Source organism: Meleagris gallopavo, chromosome 14 (genome assembly GCF_905368555.1).
Source record: "Meleagris gallopavo chromosome 14, MGAL_WU_HG_1.1, whole genome shotgun sequence".
In the NCBI taxonomy this organism is placed as follows: Eukaryota; Metazoa; Chordata; class Aves; order Galliformes; family Phasianidae; genus Meleagris; species Meleagris gallopavo.
The window spans coordinates 17,478,605-17,502,689 of record NC_139417.1 but is presented as its reverse complement, the minus strand read 5'-3'; the positions used below and the strand labels follow the sequence as shown (position 1 = coordinate 17,502,689).

Genomic DNA, 24,085 nt, shown 5'->3' with positions numbered 1-24,085 from the left:
ACATTAGATGTGTATTAAATGGCAAGACCCATTCCAAAGGAGAAAACAGCTAAGATGGTGTGAGTGCTTGAGGTATAATAAAGATTTCTCACACAAAGAATAAACAACTCAATGAGCAGCAATAAACTTAATTTGCACATTAGATATGCTTTTCCAAGTTCTGACATTTCAGTTGAAAATAATGCTGAAGCAACGAGGCCTATAATTGAACAACCAAAACTTCTCCAGAGGGGAAACAAAAACAAATGTTCCCTGCAAACAAGATCAGTTTTATAACATGTTGTTACTCAGTGTTTTAATAAACTTCCTAAATGCCAAACAAAATATTTTTTTCATTTTTTTTTCAATGGGATTTTTTCATATTGCTCCATTAAGCTGTATACATGGGGTAGCTGTAATGGTGTCTAACTTCAATGAAATCAGAGCCACCTAAACCCTAAAGTTCTCAGTGCATTCACTGCTAGTTGTGCTGTAACATCAGCTCAGATTACACATTGCACCGCATCAATGCTAATTGCTCTTTCATAGTATGAAAACAGTTTTAGACAACTGCAGTGGGTTAGGAAGAAGGACGTTCCTGCAGGCTAGAGTGAATATTCTGAATTCATTGAAAATGAAAATATTAAGAAAAAAGGCAGTTATAAACTGCATGTAATAATGTGCTCTCCTTGTAACTGCACTCATTATTAATGTTAGCTCTTTTGCAAAACTGAAATATGTTTACTATAATCTCACAAGTTCCACACTTTAACTTTTCTTTCTCATTTAAAATCAACAAATATGAATACTTGCATAAGAAAATATCAGTACCAAAAAGATCATTCAGGAAAAAAGAGAAAGAAAAGACACCGTTTGCCTTAGTTTTCCTTCTTTTCTTCCCCTCATTGATCAGACATCAGAGGATACAGAGCACAGTCATTACACATGCTGCTCACAGGAACAGCTACACAAACAATATCTCTTTTTATGTCCTTCAGCTCTGGACTGGCCCACCTGAGAGATAAGTTGGTACTAGCACTTTTTACTAATGGAGATGGACCATCCATCAGTGCTGCAAAAACTTGAAGCAAAAGGCTGCTTGGATGTAATGGACTGTTATGTCTTCCACAATGCATTTATCTGTGTTTCAAAGAAGGGTAGAAACTGCTGCAGGGAGGTAACCCGTGTGGAGCAGCACTGCCCTGGGAGCACAGCCAGGGTGTGAAGTCACACCAGCAGCCCCAGCCTCTCATAACTGCCCATACTGAAAGCCTCAAAGAGATGCTCTCTTTGTAAGGGTGCCAAAGTAGCACCCAGCAGCTGAGTGGGTGGCTTCAGGATCTGCAGGGATGCAACAAGTGCAACACATATCTGTGTCATGATGAAGGAAATAAAAGCACCTAATATTCAGATTAATTCCTAATGCCTTATTTCATTTTACAGTCTCTTCTGCAGCCTCAGATGTGACAGAAGTTAAAAATGAGCAGAATAAACACATGCAACAGGGACATCATATTGGTCCTGTGTTGTGCTAACCTCAGGCTGCCCAATGCCTGCAACTTCTAAATAGTACTGCAGTGCAAATATCACCATTAATGTTACTGTGGATTTCAGTTGGTATCTTGAGAGACCTCTCTGATAAACACAGTGATTGTCAGTCTGCTGTGCTCATGAGGTTTCTTTGCTACAGGTGACGTCGCTCATTCTCAGCTGTAAACTGCAAGGAAAAACCTTTTGATAGCAACAGTGATTGGTATAGTCTTGAGCATCCCAGCAAAAACAAAACAAAACAAAACCCCACACTTTCTACTATTCGTAAAGCACAAAGGAATATACTAAAATACCTTTCACAATCAGGTTCCCTGAATTTCTGGCAACTCCAAACTGATTTGTTGCTATACAAGTGTACACCCCAGCATCTGATTTGGTGATGTTGTAGAGCCTGAGACTGCCATCCTCCAGTAAGAGGGCCCTGGGAAAACAAACAAACAAACAAGCAATAAAAGGAGAATAAGAAAAAAAAGGCTTCTGTTACAGGAACTGCAATAAAAATGCAATGCTTCTTTTAATATTTAAATGCTTCCATTATGTTTCTTTTCTCTGCTGGATATGCAGCAACTAATTTTCACCTCTGCTCGTTATTGATTTCTATATTGAGAATGTTATATTGACGTACTGAAATTGACCATTAACTTATCCAGATCGCTTGTAGTAAAATTAGGAGTCTCAAGAGAAAGAAGGAAGACCCAACTTTTTATCTAATTGTCCTGTATTTTACCATGGGGGGCTATTTTTCCAGATCCCAATGCTAAGATGCTATACTAATGTTATGTCTGAGGCCAGCTGCCTGTGCAATTTTGTCAGGATTATTAAAAGACATTAGCAGAGTAGCTGAGATGCTGAAATGCCATCTCACAAGCCAAGGAGCCAAATCAGATAGGCTGTTCTCTCCCAGGGCCCTCAAATCACCTTGTTAGTCACTATATTGTTCACATAAGTTTGCAGAGGATTGGGTAAATTGCATTTAATAGTAATTTCAGAACCACTCCTGAGTTTTGAGGACAAAATTAGTTTTTAAGGTTGTTTACATGCCTCTTCATGTCAATGAGATGCCTTTCGGATGCATGCCAGTGCAGTGCTCAGCGTGAATTTTCTGTAGGTAGTTTTCTGTAGGTAGGCTTTCACATTAGGCCTGGGACCTCTTCCTGTTACATATGCGGACAACAATTCACAACTCAGGGATTTGTTTCATGAATATACAGAAATGGAATTGTTAGGCAACGAGCTTTAGGTCAGAATGACATTATTCCATAAGATTTTCTTAATTCGATGTCAGTTCTTCCATCCAGCTATTGCTCCTGGTAGATGTTGAAGCTTTTGACAATTTTTTTGAGTTCAGAAGGACAGTGGGCTGAAAGATCCTTGAATCTCATGAAAATGGGGTCGGGGTTTCAGTGCACAGCCTTTCCTGCTAGTAAGGCCCCTGTGTGTGCACACTCTTTAGTAGGCATCAGAGAATCTGCACTGCACAGGGATGAGCTGCACTCAACATCACGCTTTGCTGGATCTGACAGAATCCAGACGTAAGTCATAAATCCCCAGGAAAAGATGTTTCATTCATTCCAGAGCTCACAGAAGCACTGCATTATTCTTTTATATTCCCCTTTTAATTGACATTTAAATCTAACACAAGAATTCTTTTATAAAAAGAAAATATCTAATTCATGCATCACAACTTGGGTATTTAATATTTATTACTGACAACATAAGATTGGATGATGCAATGAATTATTAAAGGAAACGAACAATAACAAGAGCAGTAGTTGAAGCTGGCAGTAGTATCATAGCTGTTAAATCACAAAAACCATCACAGCACCTTTCTGTATTCCTCTCTTGTATTTACATGCTTGTAGCTATATGCATTACACACATCAGGCCTTGTTCTTCTTCCCATTACCTGTTTTCAGCCTCAGCTGAAGAAGTGCCAGATGTGGGTTTCAGAACCTGTCCTGGAGCAATGGGGCCAACCCATCCTGCATTGTGCCAGGGATGCAGAGCGGGGGCTGAACAGAGGTGATGTAGTGCCCATCTGATGAGGGGCGATGGGGAGAGGAGCTGAGAGGAAAAAGGATTCAAGTTGGAACGAAAAATCTTTGTTACCTTGGCAATAATCACCAGTACTGCAGTGGTTGCTCGCCTGCAATTTGGAATCTGATGAGAAAATAAGTTGGGGTTTAATAATCTATCATATATCCATATTAAATGGGAGAAGAGCAATGAAATACATTCTTCAATATAACCATGACTCAACCAAATAACATTTTCAGATATGGATGAATAAGCAAGAAAGAATTTAACCTTTCCAATGGCATCAAGGTGCTGTTCATCAAACCAGGGGCTAGGAGTGCATCTCCTTGGTGCACTGGTTGGTTGATGTATGGTGGCTTCATCATACAGCACCAACAGGTACTCAGATGTGATCAGCAAATGTTCACAGATTGGATACCTGATGTATAAGCTATAATGAGCCAATGTAGTGTCTGTCTCACCTCCGAATGCTGATGTCCTGTTGTTTTAACTGCAGCTGTATGTAAAAGCATTAGGCACAAACTGGAATCTAGAAGTGGGAATGAGGAAAAGAAGACAACGCCAGTCTCCAAAATTTTCTACTGTAAATATCTGGGAAAAACAGTTTGTAGAAATGCAGAACAATAAAGGAAGAAAGTCTGAAAGCACAGGCTCTGTGCTGAGTCCTCTATGGATTACTGGTTATGGCTTTTCCACCGAAGTTTAGTGATGTCTGGCTCAGATTTCTTTTTGTGTATTCTTTGTTAGGAGCTGGGATCTGAATAATTCACAGCTTTGTGGTTTTACCCACTACCAGGGGTTGGTACTCAAGTGCTGACAAGGCAGTGTTTGATCTGTAGAATTGTTGTTCTGAAACAATACTTCCACAACCGGGTGAGTTGAGATAGAATGGTTCTTTCATTGGATCAAAACAGAGCTTGGCAGAGATGAGCCAGGAGCTAATAAAAGCTTCAGAGCAGTGTGAAACCTGGCAGAGGTCACGTTACCTGAAGACAATTAGAGAGATAGTAGTACATATGATGCTTGGGCAGAATTTATGTAAAAGCAGAATGGAATCTGGAGTAATTGGCTGACAGAGAAGGGAATTAAAGCAAAACAAAGAAAAAAGTGATTTACAGATGTACTGAGGTCTGTGTCAAGAGAGGGATGAGAAAACAAAGCACAGCAGAAAATCAACATGATGCACTTTGAATACAAGGGAAAAAGCTCTGTGAAACACTGACCCCATTGCCACGTATTGCAAAGCTGCCATAAACTTCCTCCAAGCCACGACTTTATGCTGTGGGTGGGTTCAGAGGGGCTTCACTTTGTCCTCTTCCATTTGTCTTTCAAATTACAGCACTGCGCTTCTGACCGCGATGGGAATGTTTCCTTTAATGGGCTTCGGATCAGGCTCTAACAAACAATTTAAGAAGAAGCTGTGAAATGCATGTCTCACCTGCTGAAAGGCTTGCTGAAAACCGCTACTTTTCACAACATTTTGCACTGTGTGAAGGCTATGGATAATAATTCTTACCACTTGCATCGGGAGACAAGGTAATTTCAAGTAATGAGACAAGATAGAAAAGTTTAACTTGTTGGATATAATGCCAGTGGAATATTTTCTCTGCCAGGAAAATGGGACTTTACTCAGTAAGCAAACAAGGGTTTGCCAAGGGACAAAAGTTGAAAGGTCTGCAGTGAATCTGCTGAATGTGTCCCTGCTATGGAGGAGGAAATGCAGTGAACTGCTTGAGACACTGCTGCTCATCAAGTCCTGCTGCAGCAAGCCTAGGTCTAAACTGGCATCTCTGACTTACAAAGTGCTTAAGTACTTAACAGAGAGTGCTCTAATGCTGGTATTTCTGCCTGAATTATGCAGGTTTTATCTCTAGGTAAATAGCTCAATCAAGCAAAGATGCTATGAGGAAAAGACAAATAGAAAATTCAGTGATACATACTTGTAGAAAGTTCCAGCACACAAGGGCTGGTCGGAAATACTCAGAAATATCATCCCCCCTGTAACAAGCCTGGGAACCTACCCCACAGAGATGGATTGTGGATGAAGTTTGCTTCCAGTGGATCATGAGAACATAAGACAGCCATAAAGCCCAGTTCCAGGACACAGCTCTCCAATTCTGCAGCCATTCCCATGGAAGAGGTGAGGGCAGGGCCTCACAGTGCTGTCCCAGCACCAGGTGGGCTGCAATACAGGTTTGGTTCCAGCAGCAGTGCCTTTCCCAGCAGGATGAAAACCACCTTCAAGAGGGGATCCACAGCTCCTTGCATCTCTTGTCAACCTTCAATCACGTACCAGTTTGGGAGAAATTTCTCCCCAGTTTATTAAGCACAGTGATGTCCTTTTGTTTGTTTTTAATCTACTAATTTCATGGGATTGATCCGTGTCCTCGTCCTCCTTGAGTGACTCCATTAACATGCAAGATAAGTGCAGAAGTGAGAAGGGAAAACAAACAGGAGGCTCAAGAGTCAAAACTCTGTCATGTTCAAAAAGAAGAGACAGCATAGCTTCTGCAGAAGACACGAGGCTGGGAAGAAGTGAAAGCTCATTAAAATTGTCACACATACTTTTTAGGTAAAGAACTTGAGAAATCAGGCAGGGACGATAGATACAGCTTTTAATTAACCAGGCCAAACAAACCATCTCTGAAAGCGTTGTCTCATGTGAACAAAAGATTGTTGATGGCTATTTGCTTTGATCTTAAGGGCATAAAAGAATAATATGTATTTAACAAGGCTGATAGAAAAATAAAATCTGAGAAAAGAAAGAGGTGTCAACTCATTAGATTTTAAAGAGCAGCAGAGGTAATTTTGCACATAGCTGTATTGTTCAGCCAATCCATGTTAGAGAGGTATGATTCTAATTCATGGATATGAATTGCATTAATTCAATACAGCAAATGTCTTTGAAATCCCCATCAAAATCAGTTAAGCTGCATTGGTGTAATAGCAGGGGTGATTCAAGCCTATGCCTGCAGATTTCAGCGCTGCCAGTATTATAGTTATCTCTTCAAGGGCATAAAATAATTCCTCTCCAAATAAAGTAACCCTGATACTTGATGTACAGATTCACCCTTCTTTTCTCCTGTCTGCCTCCAACATCAAGTGTCTGACACCTCGTAATGTTATTGAAGCCATCATTGTGGCACTGTGCAGATAAAAAGGAACACGCTGGATCTGATGAAATCAGAGGCAAAGTAATTTTTATTATCTGAGAGATCCTATTTGTAACTATATCTTCTCAGTCTCACTTTGGCGCTCGAGAGCAAAACCACTCCTGATTTCATAGGCTCTGAAAAGCCACATTGTTTATACATTTCTAGCGGGTATGCCAGCAGTCACCGAGACGATAACTGACTCTTCCAATTTTGCAAAGATTGGTAAAGCATGAGGGAGGCTGAATTAAAAAGTACAGGGGGAAGCAAGCGAGGGGCAGACGCACGAGCGCAGCTCTCCAGTGACTCAGTTCCTACTGATTTATGCAGATGTAAATGTGAGTAAAGTTTGACTGAGTGAATGAATTGTACCTGCGGATGACAGCTCTGGTATTTTTGAAAAGGTCCCACCGAGTCCCATCTGAGATCCAACTGTCTGTATTATATGTTAATGATCTTTGTACCTGTTTATCTATTCAGAGTGTAATTTGTATGCTAATAGTACTGCCATTTAATAAACTACGCTTAAACGAAGATCTTCCTTATCTGCACAGCTTCGAAGTTGATTGACAATTAATTGGAAATAAAATAAATACCATTAAAATCCATGTTAACTGTTTAGATCAAAACAAAATTACACAATCAAGCTGAATAATCTTATTGAGATATTTTAGAAAAGAATGCCATTAGCAATGGTAGAAGGTGTCAGCAAAACACTGTTGCTATTTTCCAAAATCTCTCACTGTTCCTAAAAACAAACATTATTTTTGCATAGAATCTCTGCTATTTGAGATTGCACATATTTATGTTATTCAAATATATACAGGCATCTGAACTGAATTTTATGCCATCATGAAGCTTCAAGACAAATTATAATATTTTCAGGAGATGGCATTCCCATTAGCATAAAATAGTTATGGTTGCTAGGCCCTGTTTTTAAGATACTTGAGTGCTAAATGGGAGGCAGATGTGACAGTCAAAGGAAAAAAAGCAGCAAAACCATCAGTCTGCAGCTCTGTCTGAAGCTATTGCATTACTGTGTCTCCAGACTTGTAGCTGAGGAATCCTGGGCAGCAGCACCCCTATGGGAAAGAAAGATGTGCCAACCAAGTAACTGGGTTAGTAAGGAAAGAAAACAAAAGATCAACGCCAAAACCGCTTCCATTCTTCCAGCTTTCTAAATCACTGCGATAGTTTTAAGCTGCTCGTGAGCCCTTTTATCCCCAGTCTGCTGCACCAAATAAACATGCAGTGTTCTGGTCTTCCTCCACATGGAGAAATGGGACTCATGTCGTATTACAAGATATGGCTCATTTATGGCTCTTCTCTCCTATGTCTGTCCTTGTCCTGTTTGAAATTTGCATCTAAAGTGCCATGAGATGTCAGATAAACCTGACTGAGACACGAGCTGCACCCCAGCAAGCACAGCCAAGAAGAGATATTTCTTGGATATAGGTCTACCTCGTGGGCAGGGCGTCATGAAACGTAGCATTTACATAGCTGTACATCGACCTGACAGTCATAGCTGACAAAAATATAGTGATAAAGAAATACAGTAGAAAGGAAAGGACCAGGAACCAGACTTTCAGAAATTCTGTGGTGAGAATCCACGTAGAAATTAAACTGAATTATCAGAGAAAAAAGATTGCCATATTTTCTATTTGCCGGCAAGTTCTGTTGCTTTTAAGAGACCTTTACATCAGAGAAAAGTTCTTCCAGCACAGGATGGTATGCCCACACTAATAGTATCTATCTAATCCCACCATTAATCATTATTTTTATGATTCAGATCTTATCATAGACAGTCATTCATACAACCAAATTCACTCCAGATGTAAAACTAAGCCCTTAATGTGGGACTTAAGTAGAATTTAAACAGTACATAAGGCCCTGAATTACCCTCTGTGTGGGAGTTTAATTCACTTAGAGGAATCTTCTTCCCTCTCTGCTTGTCAGAATGTATTTCAAAAATAAAAGTACAATAAAACCTGCAGTTAACTTTAAATTGTTTTGTATATAGGAGTGGCAAGTGACACCAGGTACACAATGTGGTGCTGGCTTTTACAGATCCTGAAGCAGCATGTTTGTGTGCACGCTCAAACATAATAGATCTGCAGTGGCTGGGGATGCTCTTGCTGCAGCATGCTCTAATGTTGAAGCGATTAATTTTTAACAATCAAATCAGGAAAGGGGTTTTGGAATGAGTTGTTCTAAATCCCTAGTGAACAGGTGAACTATTCCTAAGACGGCAAAAAGAGAAAGCCCCAAAACCATGTTCTCCTCCACTGAGGAGCTCTGGCTGCTGCTTTACCACTGACTTTCTCTCTGAGCTCATCCCCTGAATCCCTCTGCTCTACTCAGCCTGACTGCATTCATCTTTGTTGATCTCAGCCTCCACACCAATGACCCATCTTAACTCTGTGCACCACTTGCCTGTCATGCTAATCAGTATCACTCTATTGCATCTTTCAACATCTCCAACCATACCACGATCTATCTGTTGCTTCTTAACATTATTTTTATGGCAAAACTTTTTCAATCAGGAATCTTTTATTTGATCCTTGCGCAGTGTGGCACAGCATGTTTTCCACCCATTACTATTATTTCTGTATGCAACGGCAATATGCACAAGAATAAGTGCAGCAGTAATGATGCACATGGCAGTACAACTTGGACTAGGAGAGGAGCACAGAAGGTTGCATTCTCTCATTATTATTTTTTTTGCAAACTCCTAATTAGGAACCTTGATTCAGAGCCTATTGAAGTCAATGGAAAAGCTCCAGTGAGATGAGCTGGCTCTGGATCAAATCCTAAACATCAATCAGAATATGTGCATGAAGCAGGGATAGAACATGAACTGAAAGGGAGAGAGGGCACAACACTGACACTCACTGGGGCTTAGTTTATTACAACTCCATATGACATAGAAGAGTGACAGATTGCTTGGGACATCTCAGCATGTAGGAACAGCCCCTCAGAAAGGCTCACCTTAACAAGGTTCCCAGGAGCGGTCTAGGAACGATTTAAAATTGTATTACAGAGATGTCATACAGGAGGGAAATTGTAATAAATCCAGTATTGTGCAGGTTGTCATTCTTGGTTGAATGTGAGAACATATGGTTCATTTGCTTACTTGATGCTCATGCTATCTGATGTGCTAAACTCTATTGCATTAAGTAGTAAGTAATACATGATGAAATTAAGTTTATTGGCTTGTTCCATTATGGAACTCCCTAAGGAGAGAGAAGAGAAAAGGAAAGAAAAGCTCTTTTCCTCTGTCTTCCACTGCACTAATATTCTGCCTGCTGCCCGACAGAGTTCCATTGGGTCAAGCAGCAACGGGGGGCCCCTTTTGTCTTCTCATTATTTTACAGTGGATCGACTTCAAATGAAAAGATAACAGAGAAAGAAGAAAGGGGAAAAACAAAGCAAGATAAGATTAAGAAGAAAATTAAAATACTGTCTTTTTCTTCCCCTCCTCTGTGCTCATTCTTCCTTCTCTCTGTATCTCCTTCCTCATCTTTCACTCAGTCATATGCTTTCTACTCCCCGGCCTTTCCTCTCATCTCAAGGTGAAGGCAGAAATAACTGTAAACACAAAAAACATGAAGGAAATGTGAAGGTACTGCAGGTCAGTCAGACATTTTCTAGCATTCCTGTGATGGTAGAATTTTTCTTATCATTTTTGCCAGATCACCAAAAGTTTCTGCTCGTGTTTACTCACTCATCAGCGTGTATTGCAATGTTTTATGGTCCTGATAGATTTGACGACATTATCAAGAATTGGGAAAAAGATGGGAAAAAGCTTGCATGCTTACGTTTCCACCCAGCAATGGAAACAGAAAAATAGCATGGCTGTTAGCAAACAAATATCCTAGAACTATATTTTTCCTACTTTTACTGGTCTTTCACAATATCTTTTCAACCATTCATGTAGAAACAGAAACCATTATAATCTGAGAATAAGATATTTTTAGCCAGAATGTAGAACACTCCCTGAAACTTTCACTCTCCCTTGGGAAGGGTGTAACAATGGGTTTTGTCTGGTTGCCACTGAATACGTAGCAGTAGCACAGCTAGAGAGTTGAAAATCCAAAGCATTCTACACAGCAATCTCAGGTTTTGCAGGAGTTTTCATATCTTAATATGCAAGTTCAGACCAAACACAGTGAAAGTAGGCAGGTAAATTCACGCCTTTGATTTCTGTCAGTCTAGTTGTTAGCAAGGAATGGAACTGAAGTGATTAATCAAATTTAGCAGATGTGGAATCAATTTCATTGGGTCCCTAAGCAAAATTAGAATTTCATCAAGAGAGAAGCTTAATTTGTATTCATGTTGACTTACAGCGATAGTGTCTAAGATATCTAGAATTGCTCTGATTGCTGATGCCCACACTTCAAGTGCTCTATTTTAAAGCTAAAATAGGAAATGAACTTCTTTACAAGCACACGACGATAAGATAGAGGGGTTAAGGCATATCATCAAAGCTATGCAAAGCCTCTTGTGATGGAAAAGCAAAAGGGATAAAATGGAATACACCTAATCCAGGCTTCAAAAAGTGGACTTAAAAATAAAATAATAGCAACATTCATATCCCATTCCTATTCATCTAGCCACATCGATGTAGAAAGCTGGGAATAGAATGCTAAGTGCTGGAATAGTATAAGAAAATGTGGTGCATGTAAAACTTGCTACTAGCATACAAATGTCTGCACTACCTTTATCTGCAAACAATGAATGCATAAATCAGGGCAGTTTGTGGCACTAAGCAGCACGACAAGCAAAGCTTCTCTTTGTCTGTACTGTGCAACTGGTGTGACTTCAGTACACGCTCTTTTTTCAAACACTGTGGATGTTTCATTCCCCAGCTTTGTTCATCTGAAAGTTTGGCATCTCATTTGAGATGGAGGTGCCTGCCAAGAAAAAGTAAATAACTACCTTACACTGCATATTGACTTCAACTAAATAAAAGTTAAGTAACATCAATCTCCTCCTTTGTTAGTAGAGCAAAACTTGGAATTTTCAGTCTGTTTTGTCATGATCCCTCCCCAAGCAGGATTTTTATTTATTTATTTTTTTTAAATAATGGATATTCTGGAAGGTTTCGATGCAAGCTAAACAAACAATGCTGACATTCTGGTAATTGAAATGTTTCATTGCAGTTTGTTGAACTGCCCTGACACATTTCTTCTCAAATTGGTTCAAGCTGAAATGCTATTTCACAGTACAATATGCTTTCTGTGTAGTATTTGAGCAGTAGATTGAGGACTTCTCATGTTTACCAATTAGTTTTCCTCATTTTTTTTTAAATCCTCATTTCTCTAATTCCACCAGTAGCCCACAAGAAGACAGCCTTTATTTATTTTCTTTCTTGCAAATAACCAAAGAAGTTTTAAAAATATGTATATACACACGTATTTTTGAGATGGGGATCTGACTCTCAACAGTAGAGCAGCAGAAAAAGAGCAGCAGCAGGCAGCAGCTGGGCACACTGGAAAGGCTGAAGAAGAGCAATTGTGCTCAAGAGACCCACAAGCAGCTCAGATGCAGCACGTGGCTATGAGAGGAGCCAACCCTTCAGCTAATGCAACCTGCTAGGTTGCTGCATCTCACCTGAGAGCAGGAGAATCCCCCCAGCTTGAACCTCCAAGAGGCAGCTGTAAGACCTTAGCAATTAGCAGATCATCTTTCTGCCCTCATAATGGTTGGCTCCAGCCACAACATCTGCTCAGAATCACATAAAATTCTTGCAACACAGCTTTTCATTTCAGCTGTTTCAACCGTTCTTCCATATTTCCTTTGAGAAATGGCAATAACTTGAATACAAAATACCAGCAGCAAGTGTTGCATGGGAGAGAGAATATGCCAGGGTAGAGCAGCTTTTCTTATGGCCAAGAATCAATTACCATCCTTCATTGAGATAGGGCTGAACACGGTCCTGCATGCAAGACCTGGAGCCTACAAGTATTGAGCATGTTTTATTGACGTACTTCTTGCCCGGTCCTCAGGAAAGGATTTAAATTATGAATATTTACTTATTACTGATTATTAATGCATGGAAAGTGCTGTATATGACTAATGCATTTTTTCAGCCTACCTCATTTCTCTGTTTTCCCTAAGCAGTCTTCATTTAAATTCTGAGTGGAGTGAATCATATGTTTATATGCATTCACTACAGTGTTTGGGGATCCTCATCTCATGCTGAGGGAATAGCACCTCTCCCTGGTAAGTACGTAGGGTTCCAATTCCCGTTTATTAAAATGCTCCAATCAAAAAGAATTTTTCAGGAATATGTTTGCCATGAGGCTCCCACCAACGGCACTAATAAGACAAGCATTCATGATGAGATCGGTATCTAGATAGAAAATTTGCTGTGTTTAAGACATTAATTGCTCTCCCTTTACGTACTTTCTCTCTACTTTTCCTCTGAGGGCACGTGAGATGATAGCAGTGAGGTGTGAGATGAAGAAAACTCCCTTTGGACTTACTGAGAATAGCTAACATCAAAACAGCTCACGCTGTGTCAAACTCCACAGCTTGGCATGATCCAGAGGAGCAGGTTGGGGATCACAGGAAGGCGAGAGCGCGTAGAAAGAGCTTGGATTAGTCAGCTGCAGGATTTCCTTTTGATTCCCGTATTTGATAACCTCAAGTTCTGTCTCTAAAGCAGCCAGCTGCATGAGGCAAGGATAAACCCCACCATTCAGGGAGTGACTCCTGACAGTGGATTTCAATTATGTTAGAGAATCTTGAAATAGAGTACTTAATCAGATAAGGATCAGGAAGCAGATCTGATAGAGGTACAGTTAGTTTGCTTTGCCATCTAACGTGAAAATTTATTAATGTGGGAATGTTTTGAAGGATTTTTGTACATGATTCAAAGGTAATAAAGTATTCTGTATAAGCAAGAGCACAAAAGACGACCTGGCAAGAATGTTTTTGAGCTACAGAGAAGTTGGGAAAGAGAAGTGGGGCTGAAGAAAGCTATCTGTGCCCTGGGAAGAGGGCTGTAGGCTGAGGACCTTCACCAAGCTCTGCTGCTTGGCCAACAAAGAGGAAATCAAGTATAAAATATTTCACAGTGCTTATATTCATATGATGGATGGGTTTTTTTAACTCTTCCTAGTTAGCACACTTCTACTTATGTACTTAAACTGACATTAATATAATATCGCAAGGTAACACTGCTTGAAGAGCTCATAGGATCAAACACAGCAGTGATCATATATGCCAAAACCATCACAAATAAACTGTTAGGAGTGGAAGGAGGAAGGTGAAAAAGAAAGAATATCCTTTTCCTCTTAGGGTGAAACAAGCCTAGTTGCAGTATTTCTGTAACAAAAGATCAAATTTGTCCAAGTCATTCCCAGGAAGCTATGGGGTTTGACTTATTTTGCAACGTGTCCATCACAGTTCTGCTGTCAGAACCACGTGGGATTGGTATTTTCTTGTATTTTCTTTCTTTTTTCCTCCAGCATACATAGCCCAACCTGACTTAAAAAAATAAAAAAATGCTAGAAGAGGAATCCACAGAGATTACAAGCGCTGCATAATAACATGAGAACTGATATAAGCAAAGGTTTAGTTAAAACAGTGTGTCTGACATGGCAGGATTTAATCATACACACAAGTAAGTCAAAGCAGGTTCTCTCTGTTTTTATGAGTAAAAATGTGTGATTTTAGTACTTTAATTAGCTGTGAAGAGGAGTTACAGCCATACAAAACCTCTTTTCATTTCTGCTTTCTATCACAAAGATGTCTGTGAAAAACACCATACAGATGATTTACTTTACCTTCTCTAAAGCTGTGGCATTATCTATTTTGTCATTTAATAATCCCAAAGCCTCAAATTCTACCCCGCACCAGTGGACACACAGGCAATAATGCTTTGCACATGGAGCGTTCTAAAATCCTCCCATTCACTTCAGTGCAAATCCTGCTCCTTTTGTTTACTTTTGCTCAGCAGCAAAGGCCTTATGGGATGCTTAAAAATTACAGCGTGCTTATAATTATTGTTAGTAAATAAATACAGGAGTTAGAAGTAAATACTGTACACAGTATGTGAATATTTTTTATGAGTAGATCAGATGGGGAATATCACGGTGCTGGAACTTCAAGGTCTAGGCTTAATTCAGTGATTTGAATTGCAAGTTTTAGATGCTCTCCTCACTCCTGTTGCCTGATATCAGAAAATTCAGAGCTTACTCACGGCAAACTACATAACTGAGCATGCAGTATATACTGTGGTAGACCACATCCAATAGGAAAGAATAGGCATTTTTGTCAGATAGACCATGCAATCAAAATGCAAATAGGAATATCTGAGGGAGCACTAGTTAGAAAAGTGTTCTTAGTTAATAGCTGAGTAGTTAAATGGAAAATAAAACTGACATTACTGAAGAGATGGAAAAACCACTGGAAATTTCTCTACATTCTCTAGCACAGATTGCTTGCCCAGTTTTTTCTGTTTCGCTGCAAGTGCCTGAGTGAAATCTCTCCTCAACTTTGCACTTTCTTGCACACAGCTTAAATTTACTTTTATCAGCATTGTACACCACAGCAGTATGGGATAGGAAAATACTTCTTTGCATCACAGTTTGAGATAAAGTTGTTTTAAAGAACTGAAGTGATATTCCATGTGTGACCCAAAGTAGCATCTTTGAACACTGGTACTGTCTGCAAAACTTGGTGTTTGATGCCCAGAACTTTATGAATTACTAGCTCTGGTTTTAGCCTTCGAAAGTGATGATGTGATAGAATGGTGTTGCTGTTACATTTGTGAACTGAAGGAGCTGCTGAGGAAGATTTCACTTCTTAGACACCAATGCCTATTCTGCCTGTTTGCCTTCATTTCTATATAATAGGAATATCTATTATATTTATAATAGAATAGAAATATATGGGGATAGTATTGTTTTACACCATGTCTGCTATTCACAACTTACTCAGGTCTGTAAGTTACATTTAGTTTTGATACTTTAGTGTTTAATTGATATCAGCAGGTAATACTGTAGTGAGTTTGTGGCAACTCACAAGCCAGCTATTAGCCAGGGCAGCCCCCACGTCAGCAAAGCCCTGCACAAGACCATGTTGCCACATATCAGTGTGTAAGGGAGCACTCTGGCATCCTGATCCAGTGGCTCAGTCCTGCCTGAACAGCACAGAGGATATGGAGGATGATTTAGGCATGGGTTGTTGTACAACCTGTACAGATGCCAAGCAATTATGCTGCAGCCTGGGGGTACGTTCCACTTCCCTGAAGCCTCCACTGATGTCTCCTACATGAAGCTGATTCACTCAGGCTTTTGCACGTGGCAAACAGTTGGCTTTAATAGCGTTGCAGCGAGTTAACTGCTGATGAACACAAACGTATGTATCATACAATTACCCCAGTGTATTCAGTTTGTCTTTGTTCTCAATCAGCTTTCTATCTGCAGGACTGTATGGCTACTGCTAAAGAAGAATAGGCCTCTGGCATCAAAGCTTTCCATCACTAAGCTGTCAAAAGCAATACTAACTCAGCCATGTTGCGGTGATGTTTAAATGATATTAAAACAGAGAACACCCAACAATCCAGCAGCTGCTTTATTACAGTACCTTTTGTTCAGGCGCAGCACCTCGGGGCCCTTTCTCCAGTCAATAGCTGCTCTGGGAGAAGCACTTGGTCTACAAGCAATGGTGACTTCACCACCAACTTGAACAACAGATGTTTTTTTCACGGGATTTTTGGAAAAATCGGGGGCTGCCGCTAAGAATGAAGAAGAGCAGAATGCAGCTGATGAGTATTAAACGAACTTGCTGAATTCTTTTTGAGTGACACAGTAGGTGAATTCAGTAATTGCTTTGCTTTTTGGGTTTCTGAAAAGCAGATGTGTCAAACATGAGGAATATATCTGAGTAAAAAAGCATGGAATTCGTTGAGTCTTATTTACACTGCTGTTCTGAACTCTCTAGTGTGACATCTCTCCTTGGGATTCTCTGTAGACTGGGACAACATGTCTGTCTGTGGTAAGGGAGGCTCCTGAGCCACATCAGCAGTAGGGACAGAGCTCACTCCTCATCCCAGTCACTGCTCTTCATCCATGATGTTTAGAGGACTCAACTACAAATGCCATTTTTCAGTGACTTTCAGTCAGTTCATCTGTTTTCTGAAAGCATTATGCACAGATCCATCCAGTAATCTATGGGGAAATTCTCTCAGAGGAAGAGAAAACGAGTCCTGTACAACAGTAAGGTGCTCCCAAAATCAGCGTTTCACTGCTTTCAGTGGCACTTAGCTGTAGAACAGCCTTTATGTTTTGATATCTACACTGGAATACTTTGCACAGTTTGTGAAAGAATCAAAGAATCCCATTTTATGTGCATCTCTGGTAATTCTCCATGACATTATTTGTTGTGTTATTTTTTTATATACACATATGCCATATGTTCTTTAGGTAATATTAAAACTTTTCCCACTTTATGAAATTATTTTTAAAGCTGCAAAATAGCTATGAATAGCTCAAAATACAAAGTGAGAAGCATTATTTAAACTTGGAAAAGATCACACATGGGATTAGAAATTTCCCCCAAAACATCCATGAAACCAATAAACATTTACATACAGTTCATGAAATTCAAGTAGCAAAAAAATATGAATAACCTTGAATTGCCTGGTAAAATTTAGTCATTTCTTGATCTCAGATCTTTAAAGGGAGTGTCCCATTACATGCCATTTTAATGCCATTTACTCACCTATGACCCTCAATTCAGCACTGGCATAAATAGTATCGTACTTGTTTTCTGCCACACATTGATAGAGGCCAGAGTCTGACATATTCACCATCGGTATGATAAGAGTTCCATTTTCCACTTGAATTCTCTCCTGATAAAGGGAAAAACAATCAAAAAAAGAAAAAAAAAAAAAGAAAAAAGAAAAAGAAAAAAAGATTAACAGAGCTAATAAGCATACAATCCCAAACATTTTTGGTATCACACTGTTGCACCTGATCATAATTCAGGAGTAGAGATGTTATTTTCTTTTAAAATTGCATGGACAAGTGATGCATACATCAGTTACAATAGTTGTTATCTTTCCAGACCTCCTAACTCACTGTCTAAACCCCCCTGTTCTATTAATCCAATGATCATAATTGAAGGTGATCAGAAAACCTCTCCAGATGACAGTGGTATTCAAATAGCCAAAAAGTCTGAAGTATCATTGGATCTATATGTCATGGAAAAAAAATACGGTCCATTGAAAATGTTCTGAATCATAGAATGGCCTGGGTTGAAAAGGCCCACAATGCTCATCCAGTTCCAACCCCCTGCTGTGTGCAGGTCACCAACCAGCAGCCCAGGCTGCCCAGAGCCACATCCAGCCTGGCCTTGAATGCCTGCAGGGATGGGGCATCCACAACCTCCTTGGGCAACCTGTTCCAGTGCATCACCACCCTCTGTGTGAAAAAGCTCTCTGCTGAAAGCCGACTCCTAAATTCCTATTGGAGCCCATAGGCAGCTGTTCAGCTCAGAGGAGCAACATGTTTCTCATGGCTTGAATTTCTATTTACAGCACACTGCTTTGGCGTAATTCTGCTGAAATAGTGGAAACTGCACAGTAGGTAAATTCGGACAAGAGGTTGATTTTTGTGTACTAAGTTATTTTGGCAAATTAAAAAGCCTGTTTCGTGATACAAAGCCAAATATTCTGTGATTTAACTATTACTAGCCTCGGGAGAGCTCCGGCTCCATTGCAAAGTGTAACACTGAGAAGGAAGAGAAAGTATGTTCTCCAAAACTGATCTGTAAGGAAGAAGCCCACAACAGGGAATATAAATTCCATCACCAAGTGCAAATCTGAAATAACAGATATTGCTATTATTATTATGCCTCTTCTTTAGTCTGGCTCCACTGCCTCTGAAACAGTAATGGGAACATACGTTGTTAAGCAGTACAGTCCTTTGCTGAACAGCTAGAAGCATCTACAACCTCTCTGTGAAGCACAGAACAGATTAGCCCTTTGCATCCCTGCGGGGAGATTTCTCTCTGTGCTTGCAGTGAGGAGGGTGCCACCTACTGAGCCAGGGAGCTCTGTGTTTCAGTGCTCTGTCTTTTCTTTGGAGGTCTCCCAACCAAGAACTGACTGAGTCCAACCTTGCTCAGCTCAGAAATTTGATGTGATCACAGCCTGCGGCTGTATGGTTGGTGTATTGCAAGCTAATTAACAACATTACATTACTTATCTACTGTTAATTTTTTAGGCTCTTGCTACAAATATCTTCTGCGTACTTAGTTTTACCTTCAGGCTGTTTGCTATCCTCTTGGCGCATTCTATTTTTACAAACATCCTTTGAATACAAAACCCCCTTCTGAAGCAACACTTGCATTTCATACACATGCTGAATCCCCCTCCATTCTCAGCTGGCTCTTTTGAACTACACAGACAAAGAGAAAAATAAAGCACACCATGTACACAAGCAGGAATACTGCAGAGATGACCAACCAGGTGGTCAGGGGAAAGGGTTTTACAGAAAGCAGACGATACCCACAGAATCAGTCCCGAGATGGAAAGCATCGTATTTCCAACAAGCAGGGTGCTGTGATGGTCTGAATATTTTATTACACATCTCTTGTACTTTCACCTTCAAACTATCCATTTTGTCCATTGAGCAATAACATTCAGTATTTTGTTGCCTGAAGTATTCCATTTACAATATACTGTAAGCACTGTGAAAATGTTTCTGTAGAGTTTTATCCTTTTTTTTTTTTTTTTTACTGAAACGATGCAATTGTAGAGTGGCAGGCTTTAAATATCACTGTCTTCAAAGAGAGAAACTAGATAATCTTGTGTAGGAACAGGCAACAATATGAGTGAAATTACTGGGTTCTGAAAAACTGCAATCCAAGTAAATTCTGGCAAGCCTTTTCAGGTGCTGGTTGAGCTCTGTTTAGGACTAATCCAAAAGAAGATCACATGGAAGATGGGACCCCCTTCCAATTCTTTCAAATAAGCACCAGTAAATCAAACAAGTGTAAGTTCTGCACCCTAGCAGGTACAGAACACATTTATTTTGGAAGTGCTTCTGTATCTGCTCTTGTTAGACAGAAACTAATCACAGTATTATTTTTTTTCCTATCAAGTAAAAAATGCATTACAAATGAGCCACGCCATTTCACGCTCAATAGCTGCTGCACGGATGCTAACGAAAAGGGAAACTTGGCCTCAGCAGAACACAAATGCAGCAAAGAATCTCTTGTCACAGAAGTCAGAAGACTGGAAGATGGATGTACCAAAGCTTGGCCGCCACAAAAGAATAATTATACTGCTCTGAAAGAGCCAAAGCTGAGTTCTCAGAAACCAAACTGCACAAGTAACTGATCAGCTCTTTTAAATGCCTGAACTTCGATTGATTTCCTCTCTCATCCCCCACTCCTACCACTCTACTGCTTCCTTCTCCCCTTTGGTCCTTCTATGTCCTTTAAGTGAGATTTTTCATTTATTCCCCTTTTTCTAGTTACGTTGTGGTTGGACTCAATGATCTTTAAGGTCTTTTCCAACCTATCATTCTATGATGCTTATAACTTCATATGGTCTTCTTTGGTCTGCTATTCCACTACTGGGTGTCAGCTGTATACTAAACTCAATCAGTTAATAACTGATTTTCATGGCTAATTCAGTTAAAGGATTAATATGCACAAGAACAGCCATACTGCTTCAGACCAAAGGTCCATCCAGCCTCCAGGTTAAGAGCAGAAGCCACCGAACCAAGTAGTTATTGGGCTGATCATATTGCTCTGAAATACTCTTCCACAGCCAGCAATTAGGACAGGCATCCTGCAGGCTTCCCAAACTACACGTGGCCTCCACATGCATTCAGTATTTATGGACAGACCCTTATTTCAACAGTTATAATGGTGATTTATTAACCCATCTATACTTAGTGTCATACCTTGTAGCACTCAGATGCTTTGCAAGATAAATTATAACTGACATTTTCAATATATATGAACTCAAAGTACTGAGGCTTTATGTTGCAAGGTTTATGATGTTACACTAATTATCCTTTCTGAAACTTATTACATTTATGAAACTAGTAACATATTTTACAATGAACGTCATAACTAAACCCTGTAAAAATAAGACAAGAAGTTAAAAAGACAGAACCTTACCTCTGACATGAGAGGCTGGCCATTTTTTAACCAGCTGTAGGAAGGGGTTGGTTTTCCTTTTGCCTTGCATTCCCAAAACAAACTGTCATAGAGAGACAGAAAGGCATTTTCGATTTTTTTATCCCATTCAGGGAGTGCTGAAAAGAACATGCAAACCATTTAAGCAGGAGAAAAAATGATTTTGCTGGAAATATGCTGCTGTTAATTAATGAACTGAGCTAAGCTAATTAGTATTTGAGCAAAACATTCACGTTGCCTTACAAGTAAATTCTGCACAACAGATCTCCTGGCATTGAACTTCAGTTAGAAGATGTTAGAAATTAAGTAGTCAAGAGATTCAGTTTAGACATTGTTTTTTATGGCCAAAATTTGCAGAAATGGTTATTTTAGATACCCAGAAGTCTGGACGCTCCTCTCCAGGTTCTATAATCTGTGTACCAAAAGTAGAAAAATCCAAACTATGAGTCAGTAGCTAATCAAATTCACAGATGTAAGTGCTACCCACTGTGTTTTACACAGGTACCTGAGATGATGGTTTTACATCATAGGTTCTTCAGGTATAACTTACAACAGACACTATAAAGGAATTAAGGTTATTCTAAGAGCTTCTGAACACTTGTGATGCACTGACATAAAGGTATTACTTTATAAAAACAAACAAACAAGCAAACAGAATATGCAAGAATCACAAAGAAGCTCTGTAAATAAACACAGAAGGATGGAGCTGAGGAGGAGTTAGCACGAGGCTGACATACAAAACAGTTGTAATATATTGGTGAATATGAGAGCCAGGGAGAATGACCAATGCCCAGCAGGCTCTGAGATACACCAAAGTCACTGGCAAGTGTGGTTCTACATTGCATCCCCCTGTGTCTCAGGTGAGTGGCTGATGTCTCAGCATCCCATGAAAGATTCTTGGCTAGGTTAAGTCATAAATCTGCAGACTTTTGTGTGCGTATACTCCAATTTCTTATATACAGTAATTTCATTTCAGGAAGAGATTTGTTATCTTTTAAGATGAGCAGAACAAGCTTCTAAAAAATAATCATTAAATAAACCTACCTCCATAGCACAACCCTATGGGGATATCCCATGGCTGTGCCCCAACGAATCACCCTGACATTACTACAATGCCAACATTTCACAGGGCATGAAAGTCTACTAAAGACAGACCTCTCCACGCTCCAAAGTTACTCTAATTACATGTTTTCTTTATTGCTCTCAAAGCCTAAGACACATGCACAAAGCAGCATCCAGTGCCCAACAAAGAAACCCTATTTCCTAAAGATGAGCTGCTCACAGAGTGAGTAAAACACAGCAGCACATAAACTAAGAGGAAGTCAATTATGTAGATAATATGCAAGTGCACTCCTAACACGATACAAATTCTTGTGCAAATTATTCACACTTTCTGTTTACATATTTACTATGAACAGCCATTAATTTACAAAGCACAATTAATGAGTATATTCTTTCAAATTGTAATTGATTAAAATTTTGTAGTTGCCTATGTTCTTAACAGTCACGTCCAGGTAGTTTAGTGAACTTACTTTTACTGGAATTCTTTGATATTCTGTGAAAATTAGTGAGCAATGCGTGCATTAAAAGCACATTACAATGTGTACATTAAAAGCAAAGAAATAATTAAATATTCAAAGCAGCAGCAGACTGCTCTATTCCCAGCATAGATCTTGATATTAGCCATGGCAGCAGGAGTGGTAGCTTATTAGCAAAGCTTGCATTGCTTTTTTCGCCAAGGTCTTCTCACCAGATATTAATTGTAGGCACATAGTCTAGCTTTTCTGTAATTCCTTTTTTATTAAGAAGTTTTATTTTTTCTCTTATTTTCAAAGACCCATAAGGTAAGGAAAAGACCTCATATCTCTTACTCACGCACAAACATTGCTTTTTTCCTCGAGTATTAAAAACGGGACTAAACAGTATATAATTTGCTTTGGATACAGTGGAACATCATGCATAACTTGGACCACAGGAAATTAATGCGTAGGATGGGAAGGGAAATGGGAGAACAGTTTCAGAGAAATATTATTGCCTGCTTTTACACAAGGAGGAAGGAGAGGGAGGCAACAAGATGAGTTTCCCCTGCTTTGCCCTCATCAGTTTCTGGAGAAACATTGTTCAGCTAGAATTCATATGAACCAAAATCTCATGAATCCTTCCCTAATCTGCATCAGGGGCAGCACAGTTTTCTGCTGCTGTGAGCTACTGAGAGTAAATCTTTTTGCCTGCCCTTAATGTTTCATGTAAATGTACCAGGGATTTTTTTTTTCTGCTTGGTATTAACCTTTACAACTTCATCATGGCACAGCCCACATTTTCAATCTGAGTTTTAATGCAAAATATCTTTATTTGCTGAGGATATAATTCAGTGAAGGTCACTGCAGACCTGCAATCATTTTTTAATCAGCTTAACCTGAACTACATTTCATATCTCCAGTAAGGGGCTAATAGACTTCATCTACAAAATACATCTGAATGTTATCAGGCCCTGTAGAGAAAAAAAAAAAGAAGAAGAAGAAGAAATTAATCAATCTGCTTACCATAGACGAATAATTGACCTCTTGCAATGTTTCTGCCTTGAATGTTTTCTGCAATGCACTCATAAGAGCCTTCATCTTCTTGCTGAACATCTGGGATTTCAAGAACTCCTTTGTTTTTGTCACGTTCGATTTTCTTTGTCAGTGAGCTTCCATCAGACCTCCTCCAGCTGATATTAGGGACCGGGCTAAATAATTATATTTGTTAGAGAAAGAGTGAGCGTTCGTTATAGAAGAAAAGATAATGTGAAATCCCTTTGTAGAATCATATTTCAGAAAAGAAATCATTTCAGTTTCTAAGAGTGATTTGCAGAGGTTCATAAGATTGAGGTTTTATAACTCACCCAACCAATTTAGGGGCACAACCTAACTGTGATGTGAAGCCCTCAATGATTGCTTGTAAAGCCAATTTTTATTTTCCCCACAGTAACTGTGAGAGTTCGGTGAAGGGACAATTCTAGAGATCCAAAAAAACACCACAGAAACACAGAATAATTGACTTGTTTTGGAGAAAACAAATTCCCTCTGGCAATAGAGGTATTTTCACTCCTCAAAGTAGGAAACATTGCACAAGAATTCAAAGAAGCTAAAAAGACCAATAAATCTAGGTATAAAAAATGGGATCTGAAGTATAGGAGGACAGGAAGACAGTTGAGCAAG

The 24,085-nt window shown here is 39.5% G+C and overlaps 1 protein-coding gene across 1 annotated transcript in view; it reads right to left on the bottom strand.

Annotated features, from left to right (window-relative positions):
• The window catches only part of CNTN6 (contactin 6), a 102,650-nt gene that overhangs the window by 19,042 nt on the left and 59,523 nt on the right, over positions 1-24,085 (bottom strand). The window contains exons 7-11 of the mRNA XM_085235563.1: positions 23,429-23,613; positions 20,868-21,004; positions 17,454-17,583; positions 16,317-16,467; positions 1,824-1,951 (exon numbers count right to left, since the gene is read on the bottom strand). Of these exons, the coding sequence (XP_085091689.1) occupies positions 1,824-1,951; positions 16,317-16,467; positions 17,454-17,583; positions 20,868-21,004; positions 23,429-23,613 (731 nt within the window). The remainder of the gene's footprint in view (positions 1-1,823; positions 1,952-16,316; positions 16,468-17,453; positions 17,584-20,867; positions 21,005-23,428; positions 23,614-24,085) is intronic.